General features: G+C 39.0%; 1 protein-coding gene across 1 annotated transcript in view; it reads right to left on the bottom strand.

The window, feature by feature from the left end:
- The window catches only part of Trpm6 (transient receptor potential cation channel subfamily M member 6), a 147,730-nt gene that overhangs the window by 27,507 nt on the left and 100,711 nt on the right, over nucleotides 1-19,512 (bottom strand). The window contains exons 26-28 of the mRNA XM_031389892.1: nucleotides 10,987-12,128; nucleotides 9,167-9,276; nucleotides 2,740-2,857 (exon numbers count right to left, since the gene is read on the bottom strand). Coding sequence (XP_031245752.1) covers nucleotides 2,740-2,857; nucleotides 9,167-9,276; nucleotides 10,987-12,128 — 1,370 coding nt within the window. The remainder of the gene's footprint in view (nucleotides 1-2,739; nucleotides 2,858-9,166; nucleotides 9,277-10,986; nucleotides 12,129-19,512) is intronic.

Below are 19,512 nucleotides of genomic sequence, written 5' to 3'. Positions count from 1 at the left end.
AGCACTGCATAAACCAGGCATAGCAATACACACCTAAAGCCATGGCATGCAGGAGGTAAATGTAGAAGGAGCAGAAATTTAAGGTCATCCTCAGCTACACATTAAGTTTGAGGCCAACCTGGGCTATATGAGACCCTGATTTGAAGAGGAAATGAGAGAGAACCTTGTAACTCCACAAATTTTACTCCCTTACCTTTATCAATTATCTCTTAAGAGGTTTCAAAAGAAACAAGTTTTTCAATTCAATATATGTGTTCCAAGGATGACACCAAGCCTCACCAGATCTGTTGGGCCCTTGGGATCAGGCAGTTGCCCTAAAGAAAATACCCTCCCAGACCTTCCTGATATACATATCTTCCTGTCTGAAATTCACTAGAAAGATAAGTATTTAAGAGTGATGTACTATAATCGAAGAATGAGCATACAGAATGAAATAAAGTCATTTGAGAAAATGGACAAAAGTCACCAAAGAAAGTGTGGTGGTCTGAATGAAAATGACCCCTATAAACTCATAGAAAGTGGCATCACTGGAGGTGTGGCCATGCTATAGTAGGTGTGGCCTTGCTAGAAGACGTGTGTCACTGAGGGGTGGCCTTTGCAGTTTCAGAAGCTGAAGCCAGGTCTAGAAGCTCATTGTATCTTCCTGCTGCCTCCATAGATCGATGAAGTCTAAGCTACCTCTCCAGCACTATGTCTACCTGCATGCCACCATGCTTCCTGCCATGACAAGAATGGACTAAACATCTGAACTTTAAGCCAGCCCCCAATTAAATATTTTCCTTTATAAAAGTTGCCATGGTCATGTTTTTTTTTTCACAGCAATAAAACCCTAACTAATAAGGAAGCAAAGCAAGGCAGACAGGGTAGGACAAATATCAAAGGTTTTTCTCATCTGTGAACTCTACATTTTAAAGAGCATGAAAGTAGGATGAGGATTGTGTTGGAAGAGGGACCACATGGAGAGGGAATGGTAACACTGAATATGACTGAAGTAGTGTGATTGATGATTGTATATGCTTGGCCCAGGGAGTGATACTATTAGGAGGTATGGCCTTGTTGGAGTAAGTATGTCATTGTGGGTATGGACTTTAAGACCCTCGTCCTAGCTGCCTGGAAGCCAGTATTCTGCCAGCAGTCTTCAGATAAAGATGTAGACCTCTCAGCTCCTCCTACATCATGCCTGCCCAGTCACTGCCATGCTCCCTCCTTGATGATAATGGACTAAAACTCTGAGCCTGTAAGCCAGCAATAATTAAATGTTGTCCTTTATAAGACTTGCATTAGTCATGGTATCTGTTCACAGCAGTAAAACCCTAACTAAGACAAACAGATTACACACATGTACAAAAATACCATAATGAACCCATTTTTAAAAATTAATACATCCTAATAAATGCAGATTATACTGTTTATAAAATACATATACTGTATAACTAAATATAACATTGTTAAATGAAGAGAGATGATTTATCTTAGACTTTAGTCAGGGTTTTTGTTTTTCTTTGCTTGACTCCTGGCTTGCTTATGTTTTCGCTGTGAGGGGAGGTCTCACTACACAGCCTATACTGACTGGAAGACACAGTCTTTTTGACCCAGGCTCCTACATGTTCAGGTTTTTGTCAAGAAGTCATCAGGTCTGCTAAAGTTGTGTTTTATGCATGGGTTTAACATAGGTAAAAGCACAGTCTCTAGCAACCTGTGAGTTAAGGGAAGACAACTGAGCTCCTGAGCCATACCTGTGAACCAACATCATTCCCATCTAATTTCTAATGCTTCTCCAGCTCTGTGTCCATTCTATTCACACTGGCTTGATAGACGGTTGTATCTTAAATGCAAAACAGGGTTCACCCACTTTGCCATAACGTTTTCATCTGCACAGTTTGTTGTCCTCAAGCGTGTACCATACATCACAAGATGCCTCATATCATCCCTGTCCCTTTCGGACTAGAGGCCTAGAGCATCCCCTTTGTTGTGCCAGCAAAACATGTCTGTAGATTTGGTCAATGGCTCAATGGTCCCTGGGGAGGGCGAGGGGTTGGGATTGATATAAAAAATTACCACTTAGTTGAGGACCATGGAGCATAAACCAAGGAGGGCTTATAAAGTAAAAGACCTTGCAGAATCTACCAGTCTTTGATATTTAGTGTCTTAAGTGATTTCAAATGTGTGCTTTCCTTGATCACATGCTTCCTTCTTTAAAAAGATATTTGAGTGCACAAAACTGTATTTGTGTGCATTTCTGTTCACAATCTGTCTCATCTCACTTTACTCCTCATGCTATACCTTGCTTGCAGCTCTTCTCCACGCATCCCATTAAGTTTAACAGGCACTTGTCTACTTGCAAATACCCTATGTAGGCCATGGTGAATAACCAACAATGGCTGACCTCCTGATCCTTACCAGTATTACATGAGCTTTAAGGTTCTGAAAATTAAACACACTCCCCTCTCTATAAGTCAGATTGAAGGACCCAATTTAGGGCAAACACTCCTTAAATATAAAAAAAATTATCTAGATTTTAGATTTCTTTTCTGTATCCTGATAGCAAGTCATTTAAGCAAATGAAACTTTGTCCTTTGCATATGTATTATAAAGCAGCAAAGAGCTGCTTCCCTTAGAGACTTCTGCAATCTCTCTTTACCTCTACTCAAGAGAATACTAGAAACCACCAGTAATTTAAACACGACTCCCTGGAGGATTCTGCCAGATACTAGGATCTAAGTTTATATGATCACATACCTATCTGGTTGAAGTTGGACACAGAGAGCCAGTTCTTGCTGAACTCTTCAGTGGTGTTAGTTTCTCCTGGCTCTGAATTCAACTGGTCACTTTGATAGCAGGCATTGACTGTTATTACCTGGAAAGGAAGTCACTTGGTCAAACACAATGACATTAATCTGACAATAGTTTACACTAATGTTAATAGAAGCACACAGTAGAAGGCAGTGATTAACCTTGACCACATTTTGAATCACTTTGGACACTTACAAACCCCATCATTCAGGCTTGAAGGTCACACATATCTGTGCACATTCTCTTTGCAGTCATGATTAAGAACCAGAATGTGGAGTGGGACCTGAATGAGCATCAGAATCACTCAAAGCTCAGGAGCAGTCATTAGCTTGCACTCTCAGGGTTTCTATTCAGAAGGTCTAGGGGAGAGGTGGGACTCCGATCTCTAATGAGTTCCCAAGGGAAGCTCATACTGCTGATTAGAGATCATATTTCAAAAAACACAGATATAGAGAGGGGGAAATATTTAAATTCAAAGTACTTGGTTTGGAATTCTACCCCACCAGAACTTGTGTAAACTTGGAAAATAGTTTACTATTTCCAGCCTTCATTGTCTCCAATATTAAAGCCGCAGATAGCTGGTATGCCTGTTTACATCTTTTCCAAGGAGAGACAACAGACAAATTGGTAAATTTCAAAGCAATAAATGAATGAAATTTTGAGTACCTGAGCTCAGATGCAGTTTCTAGTCGAGCTCAGGCCATTTGAAATAGTCTGAACTAAATATGCTTAGATGCTTTTCCCATACGATTCCAACAGATCATGGCATTGTCTGAGAAGGTAGCTTTCTTTATCAAGCTAACTCTCTCCCCTAACCGATGACACCTTACATGAGTCTCTTCACTTGTTGACTCTTTGCTTCGGCTTCTTTTTTAACTTCATTTGGGGAGAGGGTAAATTTTACCCATGAGTACTATACTTACGTTACTTCCAACTTCCAACTCCTCCCATGCTCCAAACTCCCTCTCAAATTCTTGACTTCTTCTTTAATTATTGTTACACATATATGCATATATAATATGTGTGTATGTACGTATACATACATACATACATACATATGCTGAGTCCATATAGTTTTTCTCATATATGTATCTCTTAAGGGTTGACAAGTTAAATTATTTAATTGGGGGCTTGTCCCTGGAGAAGACTGATTCTCCCTCTCTCTGTAGTCATTAATTGCCTGTAGCTCTCCATCTAGGGGTAGGCCCTTGTGGGATATTCTCCATCCATACTGGCCTATCAACTAATGTTATTGTGAAGATCTTGTTTAGACAACAACATTTTCAAGATTTCCTGAAGGCAGTTTCCCTGGAATATATAGAATACACTACCTTAGAGCGACATCTCAGTCCTGCGGTTCTCACAACCTTCCTGCTTCCTCTTTCAAGATACTCCCTGAGCTTTAAGTATCACGTTGTGTGGTTGGAGATATATTAGCTGAGGCTGAGCACCCCATGGTCAGGTTTCTCAGCATCTTGACCAGTTGTGGGTTTCTAGAACAGTTTCAGTCTACTTCATCAAAAAGCTTCCTTGATGAGGATCGAGGAGTAACATACTTCGAGTTGTAAAAGATCATAGAAGCCAAAAGAGAACATTGCACCAGCAAAACTATCAGCCATAGTTTGAGAAAGAAAAACTTTCTAAGGTACAAACATACTAAAAAAATACATGTCCATCAAATCAGCTCTACAGAGAATTCTGGAAGCCATAGTGCAGACTGAAGATAGGAACAATTATCCAAGAGATTATATAAAAATAACACAGATATAATTACTGAAACACAAATTAGGGCTAAGAATACAAATTGCAAAATAACAGTAATAGCAAACTCCTCATTTACCTAAGGTTAGTGGGCTACATTAAGAAACAAAATCCATCCTTCAGTTTTCAACCAGGAATTCACTTTACCTTCAAAGATAGGTTCTGTCTTAAAATAAATAGAAGAAAAGAAGTATCCCAAGCAAAACAGATCAGGAAGAAAACAGCTGTCACTGTCCTAATATCCAATAAAATAGAAATCAAAATATAACTAACCAGGGGAGTCATCAAAGGAACAATTTAGCCAAAAAGACATTGCAGTCCTAAACACATATGTACCAAACATTTGTGGATTTGATTCCATAAAAAGCATAAGCCCAGATATAAAAGTATGAATAAAGTCTAGCTCAAAAATAGTGGGTGATTTCGGTACCCCACTTTCTCCAATAGACAGGTCACCTGGACAAAACATCAGAAGTAAATGACAACAGACATCAAATGGGCTTAACAGATACCTATAGAATTTTCTACCCGAAGACAAAGAATACACATTCGACTGAGCAGCCCATGGAAGCCTCTCTAAAATGGACCACATCCTGGGATACAAAACAAATCTTAACAAATCCAGAAAAATTGAAACAATTCTATGTGTTCTTTCTACCACAATGCAATGAAGCTTAAGATCAACACTAAATAAATCCCCGGTAATTACACCAACTCATGAAGATTAAACAGCACATTACTAAATGATGAATGAGTCAAAGAAGAAATTAAAAAAGAAATTAAAAGATTCTTGGTACTAAATGAAAATGAAAACAAAACAAACAAAACAACCTCTGGGACATAGTGGAATCTCTCCTAACAGGAAAATTTATAGCTCTAAGCACTTACATTAAGGCACAAATAAATGACTTAATGATACAACTTAAGAACTGGAAAAAAACAAGAACAAACCAAACCAGTAGTTGGGAAGAAATAATGAAAATCAGAGCAAAAATTGATTAAAATAGGCAAAATAATACTACTACAAAGAATCAATGAAACTAAGAGCTAGTTCTTTGAGAAAGTAAGCAAGATTGACAGACCCTTGGGCCCAAGTAACCAAAAGAAAGAAAGAGAGACAAATTAACAGAAGCAAAAATAAACAGGGAAATATTACAACAGACACCAAAGAAATTCAGAATATTATAAAGGAATGCTACAAAAACCTGTACTTCATTAAGTAAAATAATTGAAAAAAATAGACAAATTTCTAGATTCATGGAAACCACTAAAGTTAAGCCAAGACTAAATGACCAGCAACTTAAGCAAACCCATAACAAATCAAGAGATTAAAACAATAATAAAGAGCCTTTAGCTGCTTCTTATTACAGTAACAAAGAGAACTGAATATTTCAAAGTATCAGTTTATTTGGAAAAATAGATAAATAAAAAAATAAAACATCAAAAACATGAAAGGAGGTGAATTCTCACAAAATTAGATAGAGTCATTCTGACAATATATTTATAAAATTCATTGGACTAACATGAAAGCAACATCAGAATTTGTGGGACCTAACCAATATATGCTTAGAAGTAATTTTATAACATTGAATGTCTCCATTCAAAAATAAAAGATGCAATATATGTATTAGATTTTCAATGAACAAATAAAATGTGACTTTTAAAAAATGGAAAGAAACTCCCAAATCATTAACCAATTTTTCTAATTTAAACTAGAAGAGAAAAATCAAGTAAACCCAAAGTAAACTGAACAAAGGAAATAGAACTGAATTCAGGGAAAAGTCAATAAAATTGAGTTGGTTTTAAAAAAAAAAAAAATCAAAACAGGTTAAAAACCTAGAGCCAGGCTGATCGTGAAACAAAGAAAGAAAATAAAAATTTCAAATATTCAGAATGCAAGAGACAGTGTCACTCTTGGCCCTACATGAAATGGTAAAATAATAACCAAAGGATATTACACAGAAGCTGAGGGCACAGCCTGTAAACCCAGCTTCTGAGTCACAGAGGGGAGAGTAGTATGAGTTCCAGGCCAGCCAGGGCTACACACTGACACCCTGTCTCAAATCTGGGGAGAGAGAAGAGGGGAGGAGGGACTATTATAAATAATGCTATGCCGACTCATGAGACCACAGACACTTGCATCAACTAGCCAAAAGAGTAAAAGAGATGGTCCAAATTACCAGGAGCAAAAGTGAACAGAAAACATTCAATGAAATGGATAGTTCTTAAATATAGAAACAGACAAAGCAAATTTACAAATTTGATAATCTAAACAGCCCTATGCCTATTAGAGATACTTAATGTGTAGTTAAAAACTTTCCCACTAGGATGGTTTTATTGGATAATATTGGACAGAATATGTAAAGTCAAAAGGTTATCAACTTTTCACAAACTCACTAAGAATGCTGAAGGCATATACCCGATGTAGCAAATGATCCTGGGATAATTCTCATATCCAAACCAAAGCTATGTGAGTAAGGGAACTAAAGACAACATTCCAGGAACACAGGTGCAAAAAATAGACTAGCAAAATTAATACCATATACAAACATACATAGGTGGATGAATACAGTCTATCCAGGTAAACTAGAATATGCTTGAAAAATTCACTCTGACATTACAAAAATAACAAAGTGAAAAAGAAAATCATCTAAGTTGATATGCAAAAAAATTGACAAATATCATATTTAATGTAAAAGACAAAGCACATTCCATCAGGAGTAACAGAAGAAAGAGCAAAGACCCTGGGTTCTGCTTCCATTACAGTTCAAAAATAAATTAGAAAGATGCCAGCTCTCACCACTTGCATTTAACACCATACTAAATGCTCCAGTCAGTGTAATCAGGCAAAAAAATAATAATATCAGATTGAAAAGAAAGAATTAAAACTGCATTGTCAATATCATCACCTACATAAAACATTCTAAATAAATTATCAAAAGACTTTGATAAGCAAAAGTGAGTTAGGCAAAATTGTAAAATATAAGACCAAGGTTTTATACACATACAAACATACACACACGGAGATATATATATATACATGTATATATACATATACACATATGTATATATATATATACATATATATGTGTGTGTGTATACATATATATATATATACCACAATCATATAAATATTATCTGTGATAATAAATATATAAATATCACAGATAATATTTATATGATTGTGTGAATATTTATAATGATATATAATATTTATATATCACAATCACAGATTTGCTGTTTTAAAGTAACTACGATTATAAGAAAATTTAAAAATTTTAATACATATTTTCAATACATAGATACATATGTAACAAGAGATATTCAAGACCTGAATGCTAAAAATTACAAAGTACTACTGAGAAAAGATTTAAAAGACCTGCTAGCTAGAGATATATTGCTTTCATGGATCAAACACCTAGTTGTGGTTAAGATGTCAATTTTCCCACAACTGGCATGCAGATTCAGAGCAATTCTGTTCCAAATCCCAGAAGGTTTCTGTGTAAAAACTGAAATCTGAGACTAAAATTATATATAAATGCAAAGAACATAAAATAGCCAAATCATTTCTTGAAAAACGAAGGATTTCTTTTATGCATGATTTCACAACTTATAAAGTTTCAGTAGTTGAGATAGATTTAGTATTGGCATGGAGATAGACAGAAATAGAGCCACACATACTGTGGGTCTGTATAGTCAATTAGTTTTTGACAAATGTTAAGGTAATTCAATAGAAAAAAGTCATTTTAAAAAAAAACTGATAGAATTTTTGATATCCATATGGGAGAGAAAATTCAATCCTTTCATATCCCAATATACAAAGATTACCTTAAAATGGACTGTGGAACTAATGTTGAAACTAAAAGTGTAAGCATCCTATTAGAAACCAAGAGATGGTGTCTTAGTTTTAAAGTCCTAGGTTTGAGGGATAAAAGCAAATCTTTAGCGGCATTAGAAAAAAAGTCAAATACTTAAACAAAATTTAAAAAGTCGTTCTCTACTTCTGACGATAGTTATGACAATGAAGAGGAGAAAAGGTCTGCACAAACATCCACGAAAGACCAGGACCCACAGTAAGCATTTACGACTTCACAGTACGTGAACAATGCAACTTCTACAGAAGACTGAGGGATACTTCCCAGTGAACTCATGGAAAGTCTCCTAAGAGCTTGGGTCAATACTGACTAGTCCGTCTCACCATGATGCCGACTGAGGGGCCAACAGTATACCTGAGAATAAGACTGAGCTGGTCATGCAGACAGAGGTGGAATTAGAACAGCTGACAGAAATCTGCAGGTGGACACAGAGAGCCACGTGCTGGCATCTTGGACAATTACATACCACAGAATGCTGGCCTTCCTCAACCTGTCCCAAGTACTTGCCAAGGAGAAATGAAAGCAAAAGTTCATCGAAAGACCTATGCACAAGTGCTCCCTCGGGCTTTCTTAGACTAGCCCAACACGGAAACAACCCAGTGGCTTTCAGCTTGTGAACAAACAGATAAACAAGTTGAAATGTGAGTCTTCACCCCTCCTGGTACAAGGCTCTCATGTGTGCACAAAAGGAGTGCACAAGTGGTGAGACCCTAAGGTACGGAAGGAGGAGGACTTACCGGCACCTGGAGTCCCTGGATCTTCCTCTTTTTCTTTGACAGGCTCCTGTTCTTGGTTAGCAGTTTTGCTCTGAGCCATGTTGACCTGATCTCTGAGGATTTTGAATGGCCTGGAAAGATTGAGTATGCATGAGGATGCTGAAGGCAGTTGACGGTGAAGATTTCATTTTAAAGAGGGGGATAAGTGAACAAGAAGAATGATTCTATTCTTAATAATCACAGATACTTTCACCACAGAATCGAAGCAAATGACACTTTAAAAAATGTTTGCTCCTGGAGGGGCAGGAGGTGACATCCTCGTGGAGACAGGGGGCTGGGAAGAGGTATGGGATGTGGAACAGTTGGAGGGTGGACTGGGAGGGGAATAAAATCTGGAGTGTAAAAATAAATAAAAATAAATAAATAAATAAAGATATGTAAATAAAGAAAACATCTAATAAAAATAAATACATAAATAAATAAAATAAAAAAGAAAAAAGAAAATGTTACCAAGTGAAAAAAAAAAAAAAAACGTTTGCTCCTCCCTCAGTCATAAATGGATGTCTTTCTCACACTCTTCCCCCACAAAGCTCAGGAATCAGTGCAGAAAAAAGAGGTGGAAAGAAAGATTGTTCACAGACAGAGATGATGGGTAACTCCAAGAAAACAGTTTTCTAGACATAAAAGGGCTGATGAACAGGTGACCAGGCACCATGATAGCATACACCAGGCCCGCACAAGTTCCTGGAGATAAAAATGCAAGGGAGGAGAAGGGGAAGTAGACATTAAGCTCCATCCCTCACCAGAAGCTATTGATAGCTTTGGAGAAAGTAGGGGAAATTGCTTTTCCCCAAATGGAGTGACCCTGGCTAACTCAATCACATCCCAGGCAGGGCAGGCCCACACTCAGAAGTTAGTCGACACAAACCAAACTCCATGGTTTTTTTATGCTTTTTGTTTGTTTGTTTGTTTGTTTGGGGTTTTTGTTTGTTTGTTTGGGTTTTTGTTTTTGTTTTGTTTTGTTTTGTTTTGTTTTTTGGCTTTTCAAGACAGGGTTTCTCTATATACCCTTGGCTGTTCTGAAACTCATTCTTTAAACCAAGCTGGCCTCAAACTCAGAGATGCAAAGAATATGCCTCGACAAAAAGGGACCTATCATGACTGCCCTCTGAAAGACCCAACAAGCTACTGAAAGAGTCAGAGGCAGAAATTTACACCCAACCAATGGACAGAAGCTGCTGACCCTTGTGGCTGAATTAGGAAAAAACTGGAAGAAGCTGAGGAGGAGGGCGACCCTGTAGGAGGACCAGCAGTCTCAACTAACCCGGATCCCTGAGATCTCTCAGACACTGGACAACCAACCAGGCAGCATAGACCAGCTGATATGATGCCCCTAACACATATATACAGCAGAGGACTGCCGGGTCTGGACTTAGTCAGAGAAAATGCACCTAACCCTCAAGAGACTGGAGGCCCCAGGGAGTGGGAGGTATCTGGTAGAGTGGGGAGTGGCAGGGTGGGGACATCTTCATGGAGACAGGGGTGGAGTGAGGTATGGCATGTGGAACGAACAGTCAGAGGGTGGCGCAGGAGAGGGGTAAAACCTGGAGTATAAAAAAAAGGTTAAATAAAAATTTAAAAAATAAAGTAAAATGAAATCTCATATCTCACAAGGGAAAAAAGGGAAAAAGAACATGAAGTTGTGTGGTTGGGGGAAGATCTGGGAGGAGCTGGGAAAGGTAAGAGATTGTGATCAAAACATACTGTATATAATTTTTTAAAAAATAAGAAACCATATGATTGGGAAAAGTAAAAAATCAGCTTAAACATTTGTTCCTTACTGTTGTTCTTCCAGGTCTTCCTCAGTTTATCCTCCTTGTGGAATCTAAAACTATGACTCTTAATGAGAGCTTTATCTCTGCTGAGAGGATTGATCCAAAAGGATCTTCTTGCCTGGGTCCACGGTCCTGCTGGACACTCACAACTCTGGGCCAGTCTTCTTGAGTTATCCAGTCTGGACCTACTTCCAGTCTGCAGGGAGCAGTCTCCACAGAGATTAGAGTCACGGTTGCAAGTGGAGGCCAAGCAAGTCTTCCACTTTTTTTTAAAGCTAAACACACCTGTTTCATCACTTTCTGAAAATGCCCAGTTTACATATCCACCTTCATCTTGTATGCTGATGGCTCTCGAAGGGAGGGAAGTCACTGTCATGGGAGCAGGTGTGCCACTGGATGCGAGCAAGTCTTGTTCTGCCTCGTCGGGTTTGTCTGACATCTGCGAAACTGCCTGATGTTGATCTTTGTGTTCAGCTACCAATGCCTGGTGGGAGACAGCAGGGGTCTGCCCAGGCAAGTGGATGCCAATATCATGTTGGTGTATATGTTCCAATGCCAGACCATCTATGCCTGCCTCTTCAGATGATCTGAAAAGATGTGGGGGAGTTTCCAAAGACAAAGGAACTTGCTTTCCAGAAGATGGGACCAGGAGAAACTGGCCATACTTAGAATGTGCTTGCCTAACATGGGAAACCCCAGAAGCGATTGCCTTCTGTTCCATTTCTCGTTCTTCCTGGTCTTCTCTTACATGTGAGGCCTCTCTCTTAGAGTGTGTAACGTCTACAAGGGCACCCCTCTGCACTCTTGGGGGAAGCTGGCTTCTAGCAAGGCTCCTCAGCAAAGAAGGGGGCATGCTATAGTACTGAAATTTCTTCTCCCCACAGCTTTCTATGTCAGTTAGAACCTTTGCGCAGATGACATTGGTCCAGCTGTGGGGACGTTTTCTGCAAGTAGAATGTTTTTTGTTGGCCAGAAGAATCTCATCTTCTTGCAAGGTGTCAACAGCAGAAAGGACCTTTAAGGTGTCAACAGTCAGGGCAGAGAGGTCCTGTAGATGTCCCACCTGGCTGTCCAGGGATAGTAGGGAGTCCTTTATAAAAGATACTTTTTCATTCATTTCTTTCAGTTGGAAGAACATCTCTGATACCCTAATGGTGAAGATAAGAACAGCATCAATAAACACACTAGTCTGGTGGGAATTGTTCTTGTTCTCTTCTCGCCTTGCTTCTTCTATAGGTGACAGCTAAGGCACTGCTTCCAAAAGCTAAGCCTGCTTCCCATGTTCTGCTCTTTCTAATGCAGTAGGCATGCTAATCTCAGGTGACCTTGACTTCCCCTGTCTTTCCACTATGACACCAAGGAGAAGAATTATAAGTCTATACTTTCAACCCTTCTATCTTTCTCAGACCTCAGAAGCAGCTCTCCAGCTGCCTGCAAGTTGGTTACCACTGCAATGATCTAATGGATCAGCCCACTGTCACCTACTAATGTGTTCATTCATTTTCATGACAAACATTGGAATATCATCTATTGGAAAATTCTTTGTCTAAAGTTGAGGCATCCTGATCTTCCCCTATTCCATGTTTTCATGTCTATTAAAGAAAAAGAGGGTGCAAATTTGAAAGGAAGTGGGATGCGGGGGAAGTAAATGGAAGTAGTTGGAGGCAAGAAAGGAAGGGGAAATTATGTAATGTTTTTACAATCTCAAATAATGGAAAACAAAAAATAATTTTAAAAAATCTATTAAAGATACCCCATGGAGGTTCAAAAACGAAGAAAAATCTTAGCATAAACAAATACAGAAGGAAAAAGATGTGAAGACTCTCTGAGAGAAAATGGTCTTGGGACCAGAGTAGTGCAGCAAAAATCAAAGAACCCCTTGCCCCCGAAAGCCATACAAAACTAGCAGGGCAAGGATGGACTCTTTCATAGAGACTTCAGAGAGACAATGGTCCTGTGACACCTCACTTTTGGATACCTAGTTTCCAGAAACATGACCCAATCAATTTTTGTTGACATAAAACCTTAAGTTTAGTTTTTTCTATAGTAACCCTAAGAAACTAATGCATCTACCTAAGCATAGATAGTTGTGATGATTAAATTGTCACTGTCCCCTGGGAAGAGAGTTCCACTGAGGAATTATCTACAACAGGTTTTCCTGTGGGCATGTCTGTGGAGGATAATCTTGATTGTGTTAATAGAGGTGGCAAGACCCATCCAGTGTGGAGGGCATCTTTCCCTACATATGGGATCATGAATTGTGTAAGAGTAGAAAGAGCAAACTGAGTACCAGCATGTATGCACTTAACTGATGCTCTCTGCTCTGGACTGTACATGTGACTAATGGCTTCAAGGTCCTTCCACCTTGTCATCACTTGGCTACCCTATAGAATACTGAGCAAAATGAGCCCATTCTCCTGTAAGTTGCTTTTGTGGGGATATTGAAATTACAAAGGGCATTGGGTTTCATTACTTAATACAAAAATTTAATACAAATTTCAAAAGCAAAAATGTATTGTCTCTCCCTCTCTCCTTTCCGTCCTCCTCCTCATTCCTCTCTTCCTCCTCCCCCTCCTCCTCTTCCTCCTTCCTCTCTCTCTCTCTCTGGATAACATGTTTTAAGTATAAACTAATATGCTTAAGAGACCTGTAAAACAATAATCAATAATGCCCCTAACTTTTGAGTCCCACTGTCCAAGGACAGATAACTTCTTGGAATGTTGGGGGCTGTTGTTCAGGTAAGACAACATGCCACTGTGTTTGCTTCTGTAAACAAGCTTGGTTGTCCAAACTACAAAGGATATGCTTGATCACACATAGGTAGGAGTTATATAGACAAGAAGTACATCACAGTGTATGCTTGCCCTTAATTAGATGAAGATGGCAAATACACAGCCTTGTGGATTTTACCTTTATAAGCCTCTGACTAATGGCATTCTGCACCATACTCTAGTAATCCTGGTTATGGATCCTACCAGTATCCATTGTCCTGGACAGGATTTAATGAAGCTTACTTCAAATGTGGCTCAAAAATTGTGGTGGTAGTTTTAGTCTCATCTGGTAGGATTAACATTTGCTGGAGCCCCCAGTGATATCAGACCAACCATCCAAATTCTAAAGCTGGACATTTACTCCAGGACTGAATGGGAGCCTCCTGAGATGCACACCTTTAGATGTTCCAAGGTCTTGGGTATGCTTTTGGTTTCATGAAGTATCAGAGTGAATTGCCACGCTGAGAAAAGCAACAAGCATCTAGGAGACTTTCCATGATAAGTCATAGTTTTTCTGTGACATCTGATTCTGTTGAGATCTTTATCTGGGAAGTGGAGGGGTTCAATGGGATCCAACACTCTCCCATTTGAGGCAGGAAGCAAGATGTTGCACTACCCTCCTGGTTCTGGTTGTTTGGATACTGGGAGACAAGATGGAAACCAGACACACTCAGTTAAATGCCAAGTTTTATCTGTCTGGTTTGCGTGTGGGTAGGTCTGGATTTTCTGGTGTGTCTGTAAGTTTTGTTGTAACACAGGATCCAAGACAAAATGGATTAGGCTCAGTTGAATGTATGAATGATGGTGGCCACCACATTTTTTTCCTGACTGATCTCCTTGGAGTATGTGAGCTTTCCATCTTCATTGTTTGTTAGTATTGTTTTTGCTGTCTCTGCTGCTGCCACCAGTTACTACTAACACTGCTTGCCAGGGCTGCTTTCATGGCCAGAGTTTAGAATTTCTTATCTCCGAGCTTTCTGGTCACTGGATTCAGTTTAACAGGGATTCAAATGTCTCTTGAGTATGGATATTAAAGTTGTTTTTATGCTGTTCTGTTTTATTGAAAGCTTACTTTGGAGTTCGGTTATGGCTATCCATTTTCTAGATCCAGGCATGTTTATTTAAAAGTCTCTTCCCCTCTTGTGTCAAGTAAGTCACAGAGACAGGTGACAGGGAAAAGAGAGCACAGAAATAGAAAATAAACGGGAGGGGGAACTATTCACTTCATTTAACAACTCACACCTTTACTAAGATGTGAACCATATTTCTAGACTTCTAAGGCCATTATGTGAGCTTTTTTTACCCCGAGACTTGTAAGTTTATTGGTTATAGTTAATAATCTGTAAAATCTATAACAAATAAGTTAACCTAAAACTTGTAATATACCAAAGGGAATATTTGTGTGTGTGTGTGTGTGTGTGTGTGTGTGTGTATGTGTGTGAGCATGCATGTATGTATAGATAATGTGTGTGTGCATGTATGTTCTTAAAAGAACCATGTGGTATGACACCATTTTAAGATTTAAGCAATATATGGCTTGCTGCCATGTTAGCTGCTATGCCCATAGGGATGAAGGCAGCAAAATGGCTCACTACTATCTTTGCTAGGGTTAGAGAGAGTGGATGCCATGTGACTTAACCACCATCTTGATTAAAGGTGGCTACATAATATAAATCAAGCAAGAAGGGAACAACAGTTCTCCAAGATATTTTGGATTAAGGTGGATTTTTGTATGGTAATTTTTGTCCTGAAAACAAAATCATAAAAACAAGGTTTATAAAAAATAAAATTTCAAAACAGTATTGGTTTAATACTGTATTAAAGCTGCACCTCCATGCATTTATATGCAAGAATTTACCTCATGCTGACAGTAGACCTTGTAATCTAAGAATAACCCCAGCGGTACTGGTTTTAAAGACATGAAGGGGTCATGAAGAACAGTTGAGACTTGGTACTGTGTATCAGGGCTGGAGTTTCTAAAGCGAGCCCAGGGGAGGGATCCCAGCAGTTCAGAAGATGCCAATACCATGTGGATGGCCACCAGAACAACAGCTTCAATGAAATGCGGCCAGCTGTGGCCTAGAAGTCAGGTCGCATGTGTTGCCAAGAGCAGAGCTGGGCAAGCCTAGAGGTTTGCCAGTGAATCCCAGATATTGACATTGAATTGTTTGCACTGTTGGAGTTGGTTTTTGCCTTGTCCAGATTGTCCCATTTCCTCCTTCTTAAAGTAAAAAAAAAAAAAAAGAAGAAGAAGCATTTATGTTATTTTTTGGTATTGTATCAAAATTGAGGTATTGAGGTTTATAACTTTTTGAAAATAAATTTTGAAGTTAAAAAATTAAATTATAAAAACTAGGTCTTTTAAACTATTTAGATATTTAAGGCTATGGGACATTTTATTTTAAGTTAATAAAATATGCTACATTATGATGTCATAAAATATGGTACATTACATATTATGGTGCATCATAATATGTAATCTTTAAAAATAAATAAATAAAAGGAAAAAGGGTTAGGACTGCAGCGATGAGCACCAAACACTAAACACCAGACTCATTCTATCTTACGATGTAGCAAGGAAATGACCTGCGGAGTCTGTAGAATGTCTCTCCTCACCAAGGACTGGCCAGGCTAACAGACACTGCCTTAAGAGTGTACATCTCCTCGTGTTTGCTAACTTTGTTAAGCTTTAGCTATACAACAAACTGTGGTATTCTGTAATGGCATATTATGTAAGGACCAGGAAAGTAAAGTTGCCAGTCTCCCTCAAGATGGTGTTTATGATTTAAAGTTTTATTCTGATACTAAAGGAATTTTAAAATTGTTATTTTTTTAAGGCTAAACCAAACAGGTATAAAACTGCAAGTCCTAATCTTATTAATGCCACTAACTTATTGTAAACTGTTAGTTAAAGATGACTAAGACAGACAAGTTGATAGTCACCTTATGTGGGAAAACTCTGCTAATTAAGGTCAAAGTCCACCAAAACTGATAACCTCTAGACTTGGTGCAATATGCAAGATTCCCTTCATTAGTGAGGCTTCTCCTTCTCTGACCTTGTCTGGAGAATTCTAAGTCCCACATACATCTCTATCTGAGGAAGGTTATATAGCCTTAATTAGACTATAGGATCAATTTCCTTTCTCCTAATAAAACCTGTTCAGCTAGCACCTGAGATTCCTCAACTACTTCCCCATGCTAATAAGGCATTTCAGTTTCCCTAAGCCCCCAGCCAATGACCTTTGCTCATCCTGAATGATCCTACCCTCAGTCCCTCCAAAAACTTTATAAGCTTGAACCACCCTAAGTAAAGTTTACCTGCCTCCTGACAACTGGTCCTGGTGTGACTGATTGTTCACCATACATACTGACAGGGCTTCTGAATGCCCCGTTCAACATCTCTGTTCCTACTGCCCACATGGACTGAATCAGTCACTGATGCATGAGAGCAGAAAGACTCACAACCTAATAAATGATCAATTTCTTTAATGCGTTCAGAATTATAATTGTCATGCTAAGAATTAATGTAATTGATTACAGGAATAAGGTTATTTTTCATCCTATGTGTTTTCAAGGTTAAGCCTAAAAGCAAGTGACGATAACAACAACAAAAGTAAATTTGGTTTGAGATCAGTTATACTCAATAAAGGACCCTCAAAACTTCTTAGAGATCTGCTTAATACACCACTTAAAGTGTTCAGTGGGAAAAAGCTTCCTGTGATAGACAAAAATGCCAGCCCTTAAAAGCAACACTAAAATCTCCAAAGAAGACAGATAATGGGGCACAGATCTGGACTGTGAGGATGCTAACCACTGGGAGAAACTGCCTCATGCCTCACCTGCTAACGGGGCCCTGCACAAACTGTGGATGCTGCTGGGTTGGCTGAACTACTCTGCCTAAGTCAAGAAAGGCCAGGTTTCCAAACTCCCTCATCCACAGGCAAACCTCTGAGACCTTCTGGGTCTGTCATCCGACCTATGTTGTCCTGGGCAGTGACTGGAGATGCAATGCTGTACCTCTGTAACAGCTGATGACCTATGACCTCTGCCCGGCAATGAAGTCCTTGAGATCACGGGAGCCTACTAGGGTAATCATCCAAGTATCTGGAAAGTCTCTGTCATATTAATCACTACAGAGGCCATTTGGTTTGCACTTTCTGCTGTAAGGTACCCTTCTCAGATCTCTGATGGGGTTAATGGCTAACTGTAGCTTTGTTAGTTTGGCAGCTGTGGGCACCCAGCTCCTTCACGCAGGCTGCAGCCACCTTGGCTAGTTCATCTCATTAAAAAATCAGCCCTTGCTTTTCTAGAGCTAATAGGTCTTCTGCTGAGAATGTCAGATGGGTTTGCCTTGCTAACAGGCTTCATGTTAAAGGAGAATCGGGTTTCAGATGTAACTTTTTACATTCCTTTATTTTAAAAAAGAAAAAAAAATCTGCTTTGCAATGACTGCTGTCAGTAACCAGCTGTTCCTGCCTCATGGTAAATGGTGAGATGGAAATAAAATGGTTTAAAACCTGAGAAAGTGAGGGTCTAAAATAAGGTTTTAAGATGTATAAATGCAAATTATAAAGGACTAAGAAAGTGATTTGGGGGGGTTGGTTTTTCAAGAGAGGGTTTCTCTATGTAGCTCTGGTTCACCTGGACTTACTTTGAAGCCCAGACTAGCCTCAAGCTCACAGAGATCCACCTGCCTTTGTGTCCCGAGTGCTGGATCAGAGGAGTGCATAGCTTTTGCTCTTACTCGAAGGTGGGAATCTACTCCAGCTGCTTCCAAGGCAGCTCCTAGCTGCTTTTTCTAAAATGTAGACTTTAGTACAGATTACCAACAATGATAATGCTAATATAGCTAAAATGTTTGTTTGCTTGTTTGTTTACTTATTTATTTTAAGTATCTTAACTTTAACTTCTGTCCCTAGTCTATATCTGTCCCAGCAGATCTCCTCTTGGCTGACAGACACCTTCTGGGAATTAGCTAGACTACAAACTGCTCCAAAAGTGACCTACACCACACCACACCATTCCCAGGGAGTCAGAGAGCTCTGAACTTGCTGAAATCCAATGTGAACCCTTCTAGCCAATATGACTTTTCCCTGTCTCTTCAGCTGGGTCAGGTAGCCATATGCTTTTGATAGATGCCCATTGCCTGAATCCCCTTCCTGTCCTTTAACTAGCATTCCAGACCTCCAGGGCCCTGCCAATGATGTCCTAATTAAAGCAGTAAGTAAGTAGTGGTAGAAGGGAGTACAGTGTCCCTTATCCTCAACAAAAGGCTAGACTATTAGATCCAAAGGAAACTCCCTAGAAAGGGGATAAAATGGCTATCTATGGTACCTATTGGCAAACCAGGACTTGTGCCTGGCCTCCAAGTTCTTTATCAAAAAAGGACCTGTTAAAACTAAGTAGACCCAGTTCTATCAACAAGTAGCTATCATTAGGTGACATAGTTCTACAGTATGATAGGGCATTCAACCTACTCTATGAAGAACAAAGAAATTATTGTATAACTTTTAAAAAATGATGTTTCTGTGAAAATTATCATTAAATTGAAGGGCACAACTACTCCAAAACAAAGTGGCAGTTTCTTAAACAAACAAATGTACATTATATAAACAATGCCATATCCATGCTATACAATAACAATCAGCAACTACCCCTGCCCCCAACCTAAAACAAAAACAAAAAGGGAACCAACTGTGGTTGGAACAGACAACCACCTGGATAGATTTTAAGATTATGACAAATAAAAAAAAAAATCTGT

The sequence above is a fragment of the Mastomys coucha genome, unplaced genomic scaffold, assembly GCF_008632895.1.
Source record: "Mastomys coucha isolate ucsf_1 unplaced genomic scaffold, UCSF_Mcou_1 pScaffold21, whole genome shotgun sequence".
NCBI lineage: Eukaryota > Metazoa > Chordata > Mammalia > Rodentia > Muridae > Mastomys > Mastomys coucha.
Note: the sequence above shows the minus strand (reverse complement) of the source record. Positions and strands in the feature narration are given on the sequence as shown.